The sequence below is a fragment of the Setaria viridis genome, chromosome 1 (assembly GCF_005286985.2).
Source record: "Setaria viridis chromosome 1, Setaria_viridis_v4.0, whole genome shotgun sequence".
Taxonomy (NCBI): domain Eukaryota; kingdom Viridiplantae; phylum Streptophyta; class Magnoliopsida; order Poales; family Poaceae; genus Setaria; species Setaria viridis.
In genome coordinates, this window is record NC_048263.2 from 5471446 (window position 1) to 5489701 (window position 18256).

At 43.2% G+C, this 18256-nt stretch overlaps 3 protein-coding genes across 5 annotated transcripts; 1 reads left to right on the plus strand and 2 right to left on the minus strand.

Annotated features, from left to right (window-relative positions):
* Positions 1-164: 164 nt before the first annotated feature.
* Positions 165-6663, minus strand: LOC117859526 (protein S-acyltransferase 24). 2 transcript variants are annotated; one of them, XM_034742652.2, is made up of 13 exons: positions 6267-6659; positions 5066-5206; positions 4369-4481; positions 4181-4260; positions 3902-4065; positions 3157-3295; positions 2981-3080; positions 2372-2429; positions 2154-2231; positions 1969-2067; positions 1638-1716; positions 1410-1558; positions 165-1109 (listed from the first exon to the last, which is right to left on the minus strand). In XM_034742652.2, exons 1-13 carry the CDS (start codon positions 6558-6560, stop codon positions 684-686), a joined length of 1920 nt encoding a protein of 639 aa, XP_034598543.1. In that variant the 5' UTR covers positions 6561-6659; the 3' UTR covers positions 165-683. The 2 variants fall into 2 exon arrangements, with proteins under 2 accessions (XP_034598543.1, XP_072147704.1); XM_072291603.1 differs by lacking the exons at positions 165-1109; positions 1638-1716 and having other exon boundaries at positions 1416-1558; positions 6267-6663.
* Positions 6664-7987: 1324 nt separating this feature from the next.
* On the plus strand, positions 7988-10675 carry LOC117834986 (uncharacterized). The gene is made up of 4 exons (XM_034714351.2): positions 7988-8148; positions 8492-8630; positions 9874-9932; positions 10066-10675. Exons 2-4 carry the CDS (start codon positions 8511-8513, stop codon positions 10421-10423), a joined length of 537 nt encoding a protein of 178 aa, XP_034570242.1. The 5' UTR covers positions 7988-8148; positions 8492-8510; the 3' UTR covers positions 10424-10675.
* A 965-nt stretch (positions 10676-11640) lies between these two features.
* LOC117847910 (pyrophosphate-energized vacuolar membrane proton pump) lies at positions 11641-17679 on the minus strand. 2 transcript variants are annotated; one of them, XM_072291604.1, is made up of 9 exons: positions 17303-17435; positions 16651-16897; positions 14320-14894; positions 13751-14130; positions 13479-13565; positions 13058-13388; positions 12396-12806; positions 12258-12317; positions 11641-12133 (listed from the first exon to the last, which is right to left on the minus strand). In XM_072291604.1, exons 2-9 carry the CDS (start codon positions 16652-16654, stop codon positions 11927-11929), a joined length of 2055 nt encoding a protein of 684 aa, XP_072147705.1. In that variant the 5' UTR covers positions 16655-16897; positions 17303-17435; the 3' UTR covers positions 11641-11926. The 2 variants fall into 2 exon arrangements, with proteins under 2 accessions (XP_072147705.1, XP_034585115.1); XM_034729224.2 differs by lacking the exon at positions 16651-16897 and having other exon boundaries at positions 17303-17679.
* Between the last annotated feature and the right edge of the window lie 577 nt (positions 17680-18256).

Genomic DNA, 18256 nt, shown 5'->3' on the forward strand with positions numbered 1-18256 from the left:
CACTCCAGCTACATTGAGTATCTGACTGCAGGAAGAAGAGGCTCCTGCACTGCGCAGAAGAGTCAAGACCGAACACCTAGCCATCGATATCGCAACTCGTAGCTGTAAAGGGGGAAAAAACGATCACAAACTGCATCAACACAACCGCCTAGTCAGCTAAAGCATTCGACATAATCCATCTATCGTGTTACATGAGAGGGGCAACACATTTTTGTACTAAAAAAAGATACAGGGGAAATCATGCCCATATGCGTTAGGTTTTTCTACAATTTACAGTTCTTCTAGTGTACTGTGTACAGCTATGCCTCAAAATGGGTTGGTACCTCAACTACAACCCCTGACATACAAAATGTCAAAGACATTGCACAATGGTGCACTTTTGCCAACAAAAAAGGAGAGGAAAAACTATACCTTTGGCAAAAAAAAAATGAATTGTGGTGTATATATGTAGGTGTAAGTCGAGGATGTTTATGAAGCCCTCAAGCAACTCCCATCTCATTTACCCTCGCCATTGCATTATTCTGGTGGATGGTGGGGCTCCATTTCCAGCAGCATTGCAATGTCAGTGCAACCAGAGAGAAATCACGGACCACCAACGCAGAAATAGCCCAAACAAAGCTGTGTCTGTGCAACAAGCACGCAAGAATGAAAAAACACCAGCACATCTGCATTCTCAAAACGAATCACAAGGGAAGAAGAGACCGCAAATAACGGCTAGAGGGGCTGTTACGCCCAAGGCCCAGCCCTAGGCCCAAAGGGGTCCTCTCAGATTTCTTACTGTTACTGCAACACTTGGACGAACTTTGGCGATGGGAATTTGAGTTCCCTTGTAAATGGGTGGAAGAATGGTCACTGCCATTCGCATGAAGTGGAACGCTCTCACTATTCTGCGAGACTGCGCTTCTCATCTGAATCGGTCCCATTTCCTCATCAGGCTGCAATGTCTGCACAACCTTCTCAATATCCTCGTTGTATCCCTTCAGGAAGAAGTCAGAACAGTTCTTGCGCACCCCATGGTCATATGGATTTCTGAATCTGCCACCTGGTCCCCTGAGATAACTGTACCTCATGGCATTTGCCATCTCATTTGTTGTTACATTCCTTGATATCTGCAAGGTAGGAAAAGCAAGAAATGACCAGCTTGTGGAAAAAGTGTGCTAAAGATACAAGCAGTAAAGAAAGTTATAATGCCTCAGCAATCTTAGAAGCAGTGGATCACAACAAACAAACAAAAGCTCGATAAGGCAATAACTTTTAGTATGAACAAGACATATAACATGACAATATGAAGAATTATGTCATGTGCAGGAACAATCTACACAGTTATGTGCAAACATGGGCAGATGGACCAACAGAATCATGTCAAAGCCAAATACTTGATTGGAGGTGAATACCATCTTGGTTCATACCTGTGATGCTTGAATTACTGTTAGAGTTATAATGCCAAAGAAAAGGAAGAGGTCCATTATGACAAAAGACACCACCCACGAATGGTTTATAGCTGTATAGCCAAGCCATCCACCAAATGATGCTGGAGAAGCTGGGTCTCCTACACTTCCTGCAACAAGAAAATTAATATAGAATTATTTTTTTCTTAATACAGTAAATTTCTGGTATAGCAGAAAATGCAAACATACTTATGATGGCCGTTACACCAGTAATAATCATTGCAGAAACTTCTAGGATAAGGAACATGAAGAATTCCCATTTGTTTCTCTGCAATTTCAAACCATTGTAGCTTAGGCTGAAGAATATCACTATTTTTCGTTAATATTCATAGTGGGGTAACAAAAAAGAAAGATGCAATTCATCAACTAGAAGCAGAACTATGTTTTCTTGTTCTTCAGCTTCTGCTGGGTCTATAAGTGTAGTTTTTAGGATATTTCCCTTATCCTTTAACTTTTTAACCCTGCACCATTGATATATTGACAATAGGAGGTTGAACATATAAAAGGATAGAATGATTACCTTTCCAATGCAATTTGATACCCAAGGGCAATGATGATCAAATTGCTCAACACAGCGGTCGCATGTAGAGCAGTGTTTTGAGCGTACAGGCCTGACAATCTATTGATACTAGACAAATCAGGCCGCTTCAGAAAAATGTCAATTTCAGGAGAAAACCACAGATTGCTCAATAAAAAAAGACTTACTTTGCAAGTTATACATAGTTGAGACCAATTACCATCCAGAAGTTCAAGGTTGTCCAGGTCCCTCTTCAACAAAGGTTCCTAGAGGTGCAAAACAAAAGATAAACATTGCACATTTAGGACTCTGTTATTATTTAATTTTCTTTAAGTGACACTTTCATAATCAGACAGGAGATAAACGTATTGACAAGAAGCCACAGTAGGTTTCCTTTCAAGCTTACGTCATCTCTTTGATTTTGTGAGTCTCTTACATTCTTGCTGATGTAACCAGGATCTTTCCTGCATAACAAACAGTACAGTCATTCCAGCGAAAAAAATAGATGGTCAAAATGCATAGTTGAGAAGTGAAAGAAGTAGGGTGCCGGGTGCTGCATATATAGATTCACAAGGAAAATAGACAATGCATTAAACAAATTGAAATCTATGGTGTTCACAAGTAACAAACTTTTTATAGACACCCATGAAAAATAATGTGAGACGTTAGATAAGGCATTGCCACAAAGACTTGAGATTTCACCAAAATAACATGGCATTCTAGTAATTCACCAAAATAACATGGCATTCTAGTAATTCACCAAAATAACATGGCATTCTAGTAAACGAAGCATAATCTAGAATGCAAACTGATAGGGTCTGGCAAAAAAAATCAGTGTTTACTTTTACAAACTGCATGTGGCTTAACTCAAGATTAGCACAGAATACGTGAGAATAATACATAACCCAGATTCTTACAAAAGCTGTTTCTTATAGGCCAATAGGTAAGGCATTTGAGGTCTATTTCTCTGCTTCTTAACTTTCTTTTGTAGCTAGTATTATAATAAGATGTCTACCTGCTGCATCTATAAAACATAACCAGGCCAGCAGTTGCAAGGAAAACTCCCAACCATGAAAATAACCCCAAAGGTAGAGTCATATTTGTGTTATAGTCTCCTGCATAGAAGGAATAAAATAAGTGCCACAATATGGAAGATTCAATCATCTGAAATACATCAAAATAGTAAGATACCTAAGATAATTGAATGTGTGAATACAAATATTAAGGCTATAATGATGCACCAAAGCAGGGGAGCAAGCCCAAATTTTGATAGTTTCCGAAAATAACCGTTCCCACCACATCCTCTTTCATGTACTCTTCTAGCATTCCCCTGCATAAACGAGCAAACCATCAAGTGAATTCTTTGTGTTTCCTAAATGCACTAGAGGACATTTTATGTTGAGGTCAATAATGGCCACCGTAAGACCCTAACCAAGATGGTCTGGAACAGAAGAACTGCGAAAGGGGTATTCAAAAAATTACAAGAGCATTTACAAACCACAAAAGCTACAGAAGAGTACTTTTGGATTTCGGCATTAAAGAGTTTGAGAAAGAAATCTCTTCCTCTTTTTGTTGCTTCCACGTTAATACATGACTTTTCTTGGAAAAAAAAGTTCAACCGTCTTTCATGTAAAATCAGCAACGTGAGATCAAATTCACTAATTCTGAAAATTAATTTTTGTATAAAATGCAAGATAAAGTTGTCAAGGAAGAGCATGTGAAAAAAAATCTGCCGCAATGCAAATAAAAATAACCCACAGCAACGTGTTTCATGCAATTTAGATTAAGTTTTATAGACAGTAATGCACTAATAGACTCTGCGTCAGATAACAACGCTTTATAGGCTTATGGACTTTGGACTCCAAAATCAAGATACGCTAAATATTTACTATAAGTACATTAAACAGAAAGATCAATAATAACAAATAATACTGACAAGAAAAAATGCAACTTGTCGGTGATTCTTATCAGCGGCAACTTGGGCTGGAGTCAAGCCAGTATTGTCTTGCACCGTAAGGTCCTCCTTTTTGCCAGCCTGAACTAGCACAGTGCATGACTCCAAATTCCCCCGAATAGCAGCCCAATGTAAAGGAGTACAACCTAAGGAGAGCATTTGCAATGGAAATGAGCAACAAGCTGGTGGAAACAAAGGCTCTTTTGATAGGAATATTTCTGTATAAAGACAGGAATAGTTCTGCAGTCATTCAACGCATACCTTCTTTGTCTTGCCGTGCCCTATAGGCACCTAAAAACAAGAGGAGACGTATGGTATCTGCAAATCCTTTATATGCAGCCCTAAAGGTGGCATGATAATAGATGCATCAGTAGGGAAACTATGAAGTCAAGTTAAACATATATAATACCACCAGGCTCATATTAAATGTACAAAATAAAGGTACAAACCAGTGAAGAGGGCTTCTCCCATCGTTATCAGGGACATCGTGATCAGCATTCCGTTTTGCAATTATATGACAAAGAAATGCTGTCTGACCATACTGTGCTGCAACATGTGTGGTCTGTGATATAACAGTAGATTGATAACTGAATCATGAGTAAAACTCCGGCCACAAGCTAATTATGCTGACTCTTGATTTTTGAACAAATGAGGATTTTAGGGCCAAACAAGAACTATATTTCATCTTCTGACAATAACCTAGTATATTAAGAGGGAATCTAAAGTAGTTCTAGCACAAGGATTAGACATAAACTTTGAAAAAAAGGTGCAATCCATAAGTAAGCTAAATCAGCCATCTTCTTTCCAAAATTGCCCTTGCACTAATATACTGATATAAATTTAGCCATTCTTCAATTACCGACTTGTTGGACACCTCAATAGCATGCCTAGTGCAATTAAAAGAATGGCATAATTTGTAGTACAGCTTAATTACCCCATCTAAAGCATTCTTACAGCCAGAAAGAAGTCTGGTCTACAGTGATAAGGTGCCCTTTCTTGATCTGTGTGCCACTAAATAAACTTCATAAATTTTTGTACCAGATGAAGTGGGCCATCATGAGAAATTATGAAAATATACTAGACAAACAAAAGATATGATTATAGCGGGAAGTGCCATGGGTGCAATAGAGAAATCAAACTACAAACCTGGTATCCATATAAATCAGCGGCATCCATCTTAGCTCCTTCTTTCAAAAGTAATTCTGCAACTTGAATATGACCACGCACAGCGCTCCAGTGAAGAGCTGTTTGCCCTGTGTGGTCTATAGCATTTACATCCGCTCCATGCTGTGAAAAAAAAAAGTTCATAATCATCATCTGCAAAAGCTAACCCAAAAGGGGGGAAAATGCACATGCTTTAGTGCAGTAAACGAAACATAGAGTTAACGACAGAACTACATTGCACAACACATGACATGTATATATAATCAGAACAACAATTTAAAAGTGGCAGATTTTAACATTGTTAATAATTATGGTAGGGACTTGTATGATTACAAGGAGAGTAAATTCTGAAGATGACCATTACATCAGCCCAACTAGAGATTCAGGTTCAATTTGAGAATATCTTATATCAGCTAAGAAGATAGAAAATGCCATCTGTTTAGAGATAAGACTGCATGCTCAGCTTCAAACCGAACTAAAGGACAACGCCAGACAAAATCTCATTTTGCCTTTAACTTTAGCCAAACAGACTCGAACGCACCCGTCAGCCCTACATAAAGATGCAGATTGTACAGGGGTAGAGCTAGCCTGGGTGTCTTCTCCACACGAAGGCTGGGATCTGGACCGCTGAGAACAGTGATTTTCTACTGAATTTGCTAGACTTCATCAGGCTCAGACCAATAAAGTCCCCTAGCTCCGCCCTGATTGTATCCACCATTCAACATTTTCCGAACTGCATTGTAGCAACAACAGAGTGCTGCAGGCCTCTATAAGTGCAGAATCAAAACGTGTTGCTAACACGCCACACTACAACTACAACCTACGCATAAAACATGTGCATTAAGTCCTCAGTGATAGCCATGGCTCTGCCCAAACCTTACCCACCAACCATAACGCCCACGGCAGGCTCGAATCTCGAACAGACTACCCCGGATCAGAACTCCCAATGACAACAACTCAATGCCTACAAGATTGAGCTCAGCTGCGCAGTTCTCATCGAAGCAGAGGCTGGAGACGCCACACATACAGCACATACAATTCAGATAGAAGAACGCGCAGGTAGCTTAGCTGCACATTCCTCGAAAATCGCCACCACCAACAAGCGATCGCCATTACTAGCAGCTGTGCCCAGCAGCCTACCGCATTGGTCACAAAGGAGAAGGGCCGGGAGTGGGGAACCAACCTCGAGAATGTACTGGGCGGCGGCGACGCGGTTGTTGAGCGCCGCCCACTGCAGCGCGTGGTACCCTAGCGCGTCGGGCTCCGTGACGGAGCGGCCCTCGCGCTCGACGAGGCGGTGCAGCTTCTCGAGGTCCCCGTACGCCGCGCCCGTGTACACGTCGTCCTTGAGCGCCGCCTCCTCCTCCCCCTCCTGCCCTGCCCCCGCCGCGACGGCCGGTCCCGCCCCGTCCCCGGTGGCGGCGGCGGTGGAGACGGTCTCGGTGTCGTCGACCACCTCGATCTCCGACGAGGCCATGGGGGATCCGGCGGCCTCGCGGCGTGGGATTGGGTCGGGAGGACGCAAGGCGAGGACCCTGCTCGACGCGGGGCCGCTTTGACTCGGTATTTTCTTTAGGAATTTTGTGCGTAGCGCATGGTTTTGTAAGGGACACTATTCTTCAATTTAGGTCTGGTTTGGTTTCTCGTGCTTATTATTAGCACCCGTCACATCGAATGTTTAGATACTAATTAGAGTATTAAACGTAGACTATTTACAAAACTCATTACATAAGTGAAGGCTAAACGACGAGACGAATCTATTAAACCTAATTAGTTCATGATTTGACAATATGTTGCTACAGTAAACATTTTGCTAATGATGGATTAATTAGGCTTAATAGATTCGTCCCACCGTTTAGCCTCCACTTATGTAATGGGTTTTGTAAATAGTCTACGTTTAATAATCCTAATTAGTACCTAAATATTCGATGTGACACGTGCTAAAAATAAGCAAAGGGAACCAAACGCCCCCTTAGTCAGCTAGAAACTACAATTTTGCATTTTTATCTCCACCACACCGCAGCACGTAAAAAAATCATTTTGTCCTCATAAGTTCGGGTCAACCTGTTAGTCGTCTCCCTTACCTCCACATGTAGCTCAGGAGCACCCCACTGAGAAGGCAACACCAAGCGGGTGATGTGCGCCTCCCCCACACGTAGTGCTTGGCCAGTTGCAGGGTGGAGACCAGGGGATCTTCGTGAGGGATCGGGTGGCAATCGCGATGTCCACCCTCATTGTGCGGGACTGCTCAGCACAAGTGGTGAACAGCTCCGCCGTTAGCAAGTCGCTAGAGCTGCTCTACATTGGATGGGTGGATGGCACCTGTTGCAGCGGCTCGCAGCGCGCGTGAAGGGGATTGGGCACGTGATGTGGCACGTGGCAGCACGGAGTTGGAGCGCGGGAGGTGGCTTGTGGTGGCGGAGGAGCGGGGCGCGGGAGATGACCTGCGGCGGTAGAGAGGCGGTCGGAGGAGGTAGGGTGCGGGACGTGGCCTGCGGTGCTGGAGCGCCGGTGCCGCGTAGAGAGGTCAGGCTCGGGACATGGCCTGCGGCGGTGCGGAAGGCTCGGGGCACGGGACGCGGACGGCGGTGGCAAAGTGGCTACGCGGAGAGGAAAGGGAAAGGAGGAGAGGGAGAGGGCTGACGTGTGGGACTGGTCCTTTGAGGGCAAAACGGTCTTTTTATGTGTTGTGGTGAGGTGGAGACAAAAACGTAAAATCGTAGTGTCCAGCCAACTGTGTCGCATAGAATACCACGTGTGCTACACACAAAATTCCCATTTTCTTTTGGCGTTCTTTTGTTTTTTTCTTTGTTTAAACGTCATTTCTTTAGAAAATTCTGAAAAATGAAAGTATTAGAAGTTGTTATGGGCCTCCACCTCATCGTGTCGGGCCGCCACAGGCCCAATATTAGGCCCAGATCTGCAACGGACCCCAAAACCTCGACTGCAACCGCATCTCCTCTCCTCTCTTGGCCGCCCTCTCCGTCGCCGCCGGCCTCCTTCAACCGAAGACGGCAGCCAGCCGCCCGCAGTACTCCGCACCTCGCAACGTGCTCTTTCCGTTGGTAAGGGATCCTAACTTGCTTGTGTATTTTTTTTTCTTTCACAAAGACTTGGGTGAAGTAGAGATCTGTGGAGTTAGGGTTGTTCTTCGATGGAATTTTTTCGTTCTTCTAAGATTTACTTGTTCTGGTAGATCTGTGACCCGCTATCATCTATTAAATCCAACTTTTCCAAAAAAAAAAAAGAGTGAAAAACTAGAGTTCCACTTCCATGTCTAGTGTTAAGTCCGCCCTCTTCACTGACCGTAGGTTCTACCGTAGATCTCGCTTGAGTTCAGAAGGTTCCGAAATTCCGCCATCCTTCTCTGTTGTATGATTCGTTTGGTGAAACTCGGTCTTGGTGCAGAATTCTAGCTGCTTTGAATATGGAGGCGCTGCTTGGGAGCAACAACCATGTGGAGGCGAAGGCAGCTGATTTCGCCCAGCTGCTCGTTGCTGAGGTCGCCTTGGAGGTGCAAAGGTCGCTTGTTGGGCTCGTGGCCGTGGTAAAATGTTTTCCTTCTCCCATACTTCTTTTAGTTAATATTGTGTATTTTGTCTGCACAACAGCTGTGTTACTGTATGGAATGTAACGAGGTTCTTCTGTTGCTGTTTTAAATTTCTCTTGCTGATAGAGGTTCACTTGAGAAATCATTGATGGGTCACGCAGTCACGATGTTTTGTTTCTAGGATTTGTTGCATCTCCGTATTCTGTACTGTTCTCAATGATAGCTTACTGTGATATCGGAGGACTAATTTTGGGGAGTTTATGCAATTGCTGCATTATGGTAACGGTTGATTACCTGGGTGCCTGGCAATCTGGCAGTTGTTTGTTTCCTTTGCCAAAATTATCTTCTGTATGCTCGCGCCATCGCATTTGAGCTGGTACAAGTACAGGCCATGCATGGCAAATTTATCGGTCTGTTGCTTGGGTAGTGTTGCTTGGTTTGAAGGTTACACAGCTTAGAGATGAACCTGTACTCTGTTGATGTGCTCCTCTGTAACTGGTATAACCACTCAGGCATCCTTTCACTTTCAATAAAAGCAGTTCTGAAGGAGGTCTTTGGTCTAAAGTGGCATACTTTTCTTGCCCAACAATAGCCTTGACAATGCCTAGTGGTGTCTTTATTGAGCCAAATGCTACAATGTCTTGACATACTTTCTGCATCTGGAGTGGAATTGTGAAAGCTCTACTGCTCTAGCATTTTTTCTTTCCTATTCTGTGTTTTACATCCTGTCAATGCCCATGAAAAACCAGTGGTCTGGTCTTTTTGACGAGCAAGTCAATTATTTAACTGTACTTGTATGCTGTTAACAGACATTAGGTTACCTGCTTTTCTGTTTGTTTACAGACATTTTGTGCTGTTAACAGACATTTGGCCTAGCTTTTGATATTTGTACCGTCTGTACTTCAATGTCTCGCTGCCTAGTTGTTTCAATGTTCATTTTCAACATATTGTGTGACCTCTACTCAGAAAGTAGAGTGCAATGCATGTTTTGTGAAGATTTTTGTTGAGCCTGAAAGTTATGCAGAATAATTGATTCACTGCAGAGGGAGCTTGATGAAAAAAAGGAAAGCTATTAGAATTGGTGCCTTTACTAACATAATAATTTGGTGACCGTATTGTGCCAAGATGGTTGCCCTTTATGGCTTTGCCATTCTAAAAAAACATTTAGCATTGTTCGTGCACTTAAATTGTATACCTCTAGATAGATAATCTTGTCTGCCCTTTTGGTTTTGTTGTCCAGATGCTGTCACTGCACCACAAGATATTTACATCTGCTGAAGAGAAAGATTTGATTAATAGGTATGCCCCTATGCAGCTTCTCTCTCTCAACCCATTTGACACTGTCAAACGCGTGTTGCATTATTATTTGCCATAGCCATACTTGTTTCTTGTCTCTCGCAAAACTGAGTGTTTCTGTCCTTCCTTTCCCAAGGATTCTGGGTAAAAGCAAAACTGAAACTGCACCTGAGAACAAGGATGATGGTGAGTCTGATGATGATAATGAGGAGGAGGAGGGAGATGATGAGGATGCTGAAAACCAAGAGGAAGATGATGGTGGCGAAGAAGGATCAGATGATGACGGAAACGAGGAGGAGGAGGAGGAGGAGGAGGATCCTGCAGCCAATGGTGAAGGAGGGAGTGATGATGATGACGACGGTGGAGACGATGAAGAAGAGGACGACGATGATGATGGGGATGATGACAATGAGGAGGAGGAAGAAGAAGAGGAAGAGGAAGAGGAGGAGGATGACGACGATGTCCCCCAACCACCTACCAAGAAGAGAAAATGATCAATGGCTTAGAGCGGGTACCTTGTGTGCAGGAAATGCAGCCTTGTTCGTCACTGCATAGCAGCCTACTGGTTAGTGAGTAGGGGTTTTTAGCTTGCTCGTTGTCACGGACGATTCATAGCCTAGTTTGCAAACAAAAGAGAAACATTTAATTGTGCATGTACTATTAAACCATTCCTTTAATCCTGTATCACAGATTGCTATCAACCCCTCCTGATACTCTGAATGGTTTATAAATCATGTTTGCTTCAATCCTGTACTGCAATCGGCAACGTTTGCTTATATTACTTGAGATTTGAGGCACATATGGTCTTCATGATCGTACTGCCTGTTGCACTGCAGTTTGAATTTGATGTTCCTTTGCCTGTTTATCCCGGTGCCTCTGATGTGTGATGCCTGTATGCGTGACTGCGGGTACACTGGACAGCAGAATTTGCATTGCAGAGGTGTTGAATCTGCCAAATCATTCCAGGATGAACAGAGAATAGCCTGAGGAATTGGTCCTGACTTTTCGACATCGGTGTAATTTTGTCTAAGATCCTGAACAGCATAGACTCCCCTGTTGGGACTTGTGAGGCCGAGGACGAGTTGAGGCTTACCCTAAAATCCCAACTTTGGCACTATGCAAAAAGAAGATTCTCCATCACATCAAACTTACGGTACATGCATGGAGTACTGAATGTAGACGAATCAAAAACTAATTGTACAGTTTGATTGTACTTTGCAAGACGAAATCTTTTGAGCCTAATTAGTCAATATTTAGATAATAATTCATAAATACAAACGAAACGCTACGGTATTCTTCGTTCCTAAAGATTCCCTGGCACGTCAGGCCTTTGTTACATTATCTTCGGGTAGAACCTGTTTCTTTCACTACGTGAATCACGGAAATTGATCAGACTCGGTTCGGGTAGGCTTTGGCATGGAGCCATCGAAAGCTGTGAAACATCTGTAGTTCTATGCGCACCTTTTTATTTTTTTATTTTATGAAAAGTTATATATGACCATCGTCGTCGTCGTTGGGAAAACCAAATTACCTTTGTTAAAAGCCACACTGCGTTGTTCTTCAAAAAAAAAAAAGCCACACTGCGCATTTAAACAGTTTCAAGGAACTGCACTTCCATTTGACGTTTTGAGAAAAAGAAGAAAAATAGCATTTTTAAGCAAAGACTATTCTAATAAATGTCAAGAAAAAAATTGTTTGAGATTAACCAACATCATCAACATATATCTCTTAGAATCTTTAAATTTTCCGATGCTTCAATGTTCCGCAGGGGCTGATGACTTATGACGATATACTCGGTTACACGAAGGCTAGAGGAGAAATTATGGGATCAAAACATGGTTGGAATCTGGAACTAGAAGGCACGAAGAAAACGGAAACCACGCACACGACGGGGTTCATCAACTCGAGGAGCAAAGCATATGCCATAGATGCTGTATAGCTGACACACTGCTCTCCACCCTGCAAAACTACGGCCTTCGTCCCCAACTCTAGCCGGTTTAGAGCCATTTGAAGAGGATGCCACCATGAGTGGCAAAGAAGGGGGCGAACACGAGGGACTCGACCGCCATGAGCTTGATAAGGATGTTCAGAGAGGGGCCAGACGTGTCCTTGAGAGGATCTCCAATGGTGTCACCAATGACAGCCGCCTTGTGAGGGTCAGAACCTTTCGGGCCAAGGGTCCTGGCATGCTCTGAAACTCCAGCCTGAACAAACCAAAGATCAAAATGTTTTTAGATTTTAGTAGAGGCATTTCTCAATACCTTTTTACAGTAGGTAATATGCAGATTCAGACGGAAGCAATGGTTGGTAAATTCTGTGTAATTTTACCTCAATGTACTTCTTGGCATTGTCCCAGGCACCACCAGTGTTGGATGCAGAGATGGCAATCTGAAAAAAATGAAACGGATTAAGGAAAAAACTTGAATGCAACTATCATGCCAAAATTTGAGAAGAACTCTCACCAACCTGAACACCAGAGACGAGAGCACCAGCAAGGACTCCAGAGAGGGTCTCAACCCCAAACAAAATCCCAACGATCAATGGGGTGAGCATAACAAGAGCACCCGGGGGAATCATCTCCTTGATGGATGCATCAGTGGAGATCTTCACACAGGTTGCATAATCCGGCTTTGTGGTGCCCTCCATGAGCCCCGGGATGGTGTTGAACTGCCGGCGGACTTCCTCCACCATCTTGAGTGCAGCACTGCCTACACTCTTCATGGTCATTGCTGAGAACCAGTATGGGAGCATAGCACCAACAATAAGTCCAATGAATACTTTAGGAGACAGAACATCAACAGTGGAGATAGCAGCCCGGCTCACAAAGGCACCGAAGAGTGCAAGTGACACCAAGGCTGCAGAGCCAATGGCAAAACCCTGCAAATACAAAACCATAAGATATTTTTTCTAGGATAAACTAATCACACTGAAGGTGGTACAAAAATGATCTAAAAAGAAAAGGTGCACTTTCTAGGGGGTGTCCAATCTCTTTGACCAAACCACGAGTAAAATATGAACTATGTATGGCCCTAACCAAATTTGTAAATGAAAACAACAAGAGAACTGATTTTTTTTAAACTTGCCAGACAATCAGAACTGTTATACAACAAGGGCAGGCACATGTCTACCTTTCCAATTGCAGCAGTGGTGTTTCCTGCAGCATCTAGAGCATCGGTCCTCTCACGAATTCTATGGCTCATGCCAGCCATTTCAGCTATTCCTCCAGCGTTATCACTGATAGGGCCATATGCATCAATAGCAAGACCTGTGGCAATGGTGCTCAGCATTCCAAGAGCAGCCACAGCGACGCCATACATGGCGGCAAGGCTGAAGCTGAGGAAGATACTAAAAGCAATAGCAAAAATAGGTATAATGACTGATTTGTATCCCAAAGCAAGCCCAAAAATGACATTGGTGGCAGCTCCAGTTCTGCAGGAATCAGCAACATCTTGTACAGGGCTGAAATGGAAAACAACAAAGATGTCATATGTTGGAAGCAGAGAATGAAGGCTACCTCCATACTCACTGACAAGAAAAAATCGCTGATACCTGTAGGCATTGCTTGTGTAGTACTCAGTGACAAAACCAATGACTAGGCCAGCCCAGAGACCAACCGCCACACACAAAAACAATTGCCTGATAAATTTCAATAAGAATGAGACTGAAATACACAGTTGCTGTGTAACAAAATCAACAATTAGCCACCCAAATACTAACTGTCACACATAAGAACAGCTGCCTGATAAATTTAAAGTATACTGAGATTGTAATATGAAGTTTATATTAAACAAAATTTCAATGGCCAATCCAAAATTGCTTACCAGCTTTGCACTGTCTTCTGGACTCCAAAATTAAAAATGGTGAAGGTGTACGGGAGGCCTAGCCAACTGATGAGTGCAATGCCAATAGTCATCACAACAGTGGAAATTATAAGTTGTTTCTTCAGAGCAGGCTCTATTTCATTCACAGCCTTTATCTCAAAGAAATCAGTTGCAAACAGTGTTGTTATGAGACATGCTATAATACCCACAGAGCTGACAAGAAGAGGGTACACCATAGGAGTAAATTCATGGTTGATTCCAAAAGATGAGATTGAGGCCACAACAAGAGCAGCACATGATGATTCGGCATATGAGCCAAAGAGATCCGATCCCATCCCAGCAATATCTCCAACATTATCACCAACATTGTCCGCAATGACCTGCATGTATAACAAGGGATCATCCTTACAAGGCTACACCATGGTTCAGACGCCAACCTATTCCCATAGCAAGCAAAATGCAGTGCTATATGCTATAACCAAAAGCAAGTACGAACACTAAGCAATTGAAGTGTAACAAGATAGCACTTAACAATTGGAACTTTTCAGAACTTGTGAAAAAATTCTTACAGCTGGGTTTCTTGGATCATCCTCAGGAATGTTCCTTTCAACCTTCCCGACAAGGTCAGCACCAACATCAGCAGCCTTAGTATAAATACCACCACCAACGCGGCCAAAAAGAGCCATAGAAGAACCACCAAGGCCATAGCCGGTAATAGCCTCAAAAAGACCTTCCCAGTCATCACCATAATAGATCCCAAACAAATTGATAGCAATGTAAAGAACCAAAAGACCGCTGGCAGCAAGCAGGAAGCCCATAACAGCACCAGATCGGAAGGCAGTAATAAATGCTTTCCCAACACCCTTTCTGGCCTCTAAAGTTGTCCTGGCATTTGCATAAGTTGCAATCTTCATTCCAAGAAAGCCAGACACCAGTGAGGTGACTGCACCAAGCACAAAAGCAATAGTACTGAAGATGGCATTCGCAAGAGCAGGCTTGCAAATCTTGTCCTTGCTGTAGTGGCAAGGCTGACTCTTTGTGCTGAATCCCTCAACGGACCCAAGGAAGAGGAATATAAGTATTGCAAAGATGCCCATGAATAATCCAACGTACTTGTACTCAGTGAAAAGGAAAGATGTTGCTCCTGTTCATAACAAAGTAAGAAACAGGATGGCAAGTGATTATAGCAGTTGCAGACAATGTATTCATGCTTTCTAAATAAAAACTTGAAATGAGTAAAGAATGTCACAACAACAATATCGACTCTGAACTACCAATAAATATGAGTGTGATGCTATTATACAACAAACACCTCTAAATAATGAAAGTTTTGAGGATTTGCCATCATGTTCTGTGCTTGAGGATTGCCACTCAATCACCACATGACAGTGACACAATGGAGTGCAAAATCCCGGAATGACCTCAACTTCTATGTGCACGAATATATTCACTCAATGAGGAAGATAGAAGTTATTCAAAACAGTTCTACCATGCTGACACGGTTATGAACATACACCATATTTCTCTATTATTAACACACAGATGCGCAAATTTTCATCACAGTCCTTGCACTTGACTTTGGAGTGTGAATAAGTTGATGAATTTACATACTTTAGTTAGCCATCCTGACAAAAAAAAATATTCGAATTAAGATTCTGGCGATAGCTTAGCTACTACCAGTTTTCCACTTCTATGTTGTCACGGTCAACAACAGCACAAGGAAATGGGTCAGCATCAAACCAACTGGAACAAAGAACTACAGACAAATGGTAAACAGTGACAGCAGCCTGAAGGACAAATTAATCTGGTACTAATTTAAATGAAAACCACGGCGTCCAATGGAAACTTATCCATCAAACCTATCTGGAAAATACAACATGACACAGCCAATTGGCGCTGCAATGGGAACCAACCAAATCTAATCCACCAATCTTTACAAAATGTGTGTCAATACACAGCCTACTAAAGGACCTCTAAACAAATTAGGCAGTTATTGGTGAAAGCCAAAATAGCTACAGTAAGTTTCACTGCAATAGCAACAGAAACAGCATGGCTTGTCTCTGGCCCATCGTGGCATCGTGTAAGCAGTAAACCGCAAGCAATCACCTTCACGGAAAACGTCACAATTAACCTATACAATATCTAGCCTACATATCATCAGAGATGATTATGGAATATCATAGAGTCCTTAATTCAGAAAAATAGCTAATGCTTGTTTCTAGTTATATAAAGAGACTATCCGACAAACACTACTGCGACCACACCAACAAATAGCTTTGAAATGGTACAAGAACCCACTAGAAGCCAAGCTACATCGTTTGCCAGCATCAGCTGACTGCAACAGTTCTTTCCCTTTTTTTTAGGAGGATGCCTAAGAGTTACATGAGGAGCCAAGGTACAACAGTACTTCCCAGCACATGTGCATCATGCAAGGATTGCAATGATTTATGAAATCACCAAAGGCAGCGGGATGTGGTTCCCACAAGATGGAGTCTGGACAGACTACAGTTAATATCAGCTGCAGTGAAGATTTGAGTAGTGAGGACCACGTGCAGCAAGAACTTATCTCTTTATCTGTAACCCCACTTGTGGGCTTACTTCAGAGACTCAGACTGCAAGAACTTATCCCTTCATCTCTTACCCTACAGGCAGCTTCTGACCAATTGGACTATTATATTATAACCACCAATTTTGACCAAGAGCTCACACATTCCCAAAAGATACGTCCAAAGAAGGTATCTGGTTGGACTAGAATTAGCTGGGCTTCAGAGAGCTTAATTAACGACACTTAGAACACATTAAACTAATGCTTAGTATAATCTCTGCTGCATAAAGTAGCAACAACAAATAGTTTAATGCCTTGCCTAGATCCAAATAGCCGGGAGCACTAGTTTACTCACCCATACATGAAGCCACAAACAAATAGTTTAATCACCCATACATGAAGCCACAAACAATTAACTTCTGAGAGGACTGTGAAAAGAGCACCGCCTTTACTTGTCACGTGCAAGGCGAGCAATCTCCTAACCACCTCCATGAAAGCTAGTCGATTAGAAGTCTCCTTTCGAGCTCAAACTGACTTGCATACGAGCGACGTTCTCATGCCACCAACAAAACCCAAAATCGCAATCAACGCTTCTTTGCCCCCTTCAAGTAATCACACAGCAAGCAAGTAAAAATCAAAGTCGGTTCCATAAACAGTGCGGTTGGGAGATCATTGCTCAGAACGGAATAGAATTCTCACGATTTCTACTTGAACAGACGGGATTTCTCGTAATCCTTTTCTCACGATTTGTATTTGAAAACCGGAAGGAAACGAAATCAAATCCACCCTACGAGGAGCATCAATTCGCGCCTAAGCCAATAGGCAAACCAGGTACGATTCTGATCATTTCCAACAGAATCCAACTAAAAAAAATGCTAAGGTCCTAATCCAAGCATCCAGAAAAAAACCCGCGCTTCCAAGTTGCAAACCTAAACAGAGAAGTAAAAGGGCAAACCCACGCGGGTGTATATGCACTCACAGAACCAGCCACGTGATCCCTCCCTCACCTTCGGAGATGGCGCTCTGGATCTCGGCGCACTTGACGACGACGTTGTGGTCGTTGAGCCCCTCCTCCTCCTCGATGAGGTAGTCGCTGGGGCCGGTCTTCGCGGCTCCCCCGTCGGCGCGGCCGCGCTCGGGGGTAAGCCGCACCTTGGAGACCAGCACCCACTGCAGCACCGCGAACGCGATGCCCACAGCCGCAGCGACCGGGATGACGACCTGCGTCGCCAGCTCCGGCAGGATCGCCGCCATCGCCGGAAGCTGCTCCGACCGCGCTAGGGTTCCTTTTCTCGAAGGCTTTGGCCCCTCCGCAAACCGGAGAGAAACGAGAGTGGTATGGGGAGGGAGGAGAGGCGAGCAGAGTCGCGGCCGGGCCTTATAAGGAAGGGAAAACGAGCGGGCGGAGCAGAGCAGCGAGGTGTGTGTGTGACTTGTGAGGCGAGTGACTGCTAGGTGGGAGAAGGGTATTCTCGGGCTTTCAGTTTCTCAAATTATTTTATAGGGAAAGTCTCAAAACACTTTTGGGGGAAATTTCTCAAGTTATCATGAAATACGATGGGTTCTTTTATGTTTATTCGGTTTAACAAATTATAAAATCTAAAATAGTATTTTAGCCGACTTCAACCCTTGATTTCATTTAGGTTCGAAGGAAGGTCTTTCTCTAGCAGTGGCAACCGACATGGAAGCAGTGACAAAGCAGGTGCCGGCTAGAATAGCGTAAGGGGGTGTTTGGGAGGAGGAGGCTAAACTTTAGCCCTATCACATCGGATGTTCGATACTAATTAGAAGGATTAAACATAAACTCATTACAAAACTAATTGCAGAACCCCTAGGCTAAATCGCGAGACGAATCTATTAAACCTAATTAATCCATCATTAGTGAATGGTTACTGTAGCACCACATTGTCAAATTATGGACTAATTAGGCTTAATAGATTCGTCTCGCGATTTAACCTAGG

Bases quoted from the DNA above. Each gene is read 5' to 3' on its own strand.
- LOC117859526 (XM_034742652.2), bottom strand. From the start codon at position 6,560: ATGGCCTCGTCGGAGATCGAGGTGGTCGACGACACCGAGACCGTCTCC. The intron at 1,717-1,968 runs GTAATCATTCTA...TTGAAATTGCAG, and splicing joins TATCAAATTGCATTGGAAAG to AGAAACAAATGGGAATTCTT. The intron at 1,559-1,637 runs GTATGTTTGCAT...TTCTTGTTGCAG, and splicing joins TGGTGTAACGGCCATCATAA to GAAGTGTAGGAGACCCAGCT.
- LOC117834986 (XM_034714351.2), top strand. From the start codon at position 8,511: ATGGAGGCGCTGCTTGGGAGCAACAACCATGTGGAGGCGAAGGCAGCT. The intron at 8,631-9,873 runs GTAAAATGTTTT...TTTGTTGTCCAG, and splicing joins TTGTTGGGCTCGTGGCCGTG to ATGCTGTCACTGCACCACAA. The intron at 9,933-10,065 runs GTATGCCCCTAT...TCCTTTCCCAAG, and splicing joins GAGAAAGATTTGATTAATAG to GATTCTGGGTAAAAGCAAAA.
- LOC117847910 (XM_034729224.2), bottom strand. From the start codon at position 17,549: ATGGCGGCGATCCTGCCGGAGCTGGCGACGCAGGTCGTCATCCCGGTC. The intron at 14,131-14,319 runs GTAAGAATTTTT...TTATACATGCAG, and splicing joins ATGATCCAAGAAACCCAGCT to GTCATTGCGGACAATGTTGG. The intron at 13,389-13,478 runs GTATCAGCGATT...TTTCCATTTCAG, and splicing joins TACACAAGCAATGCCTACAG to CCCTGTACAAGATGTTGCTG.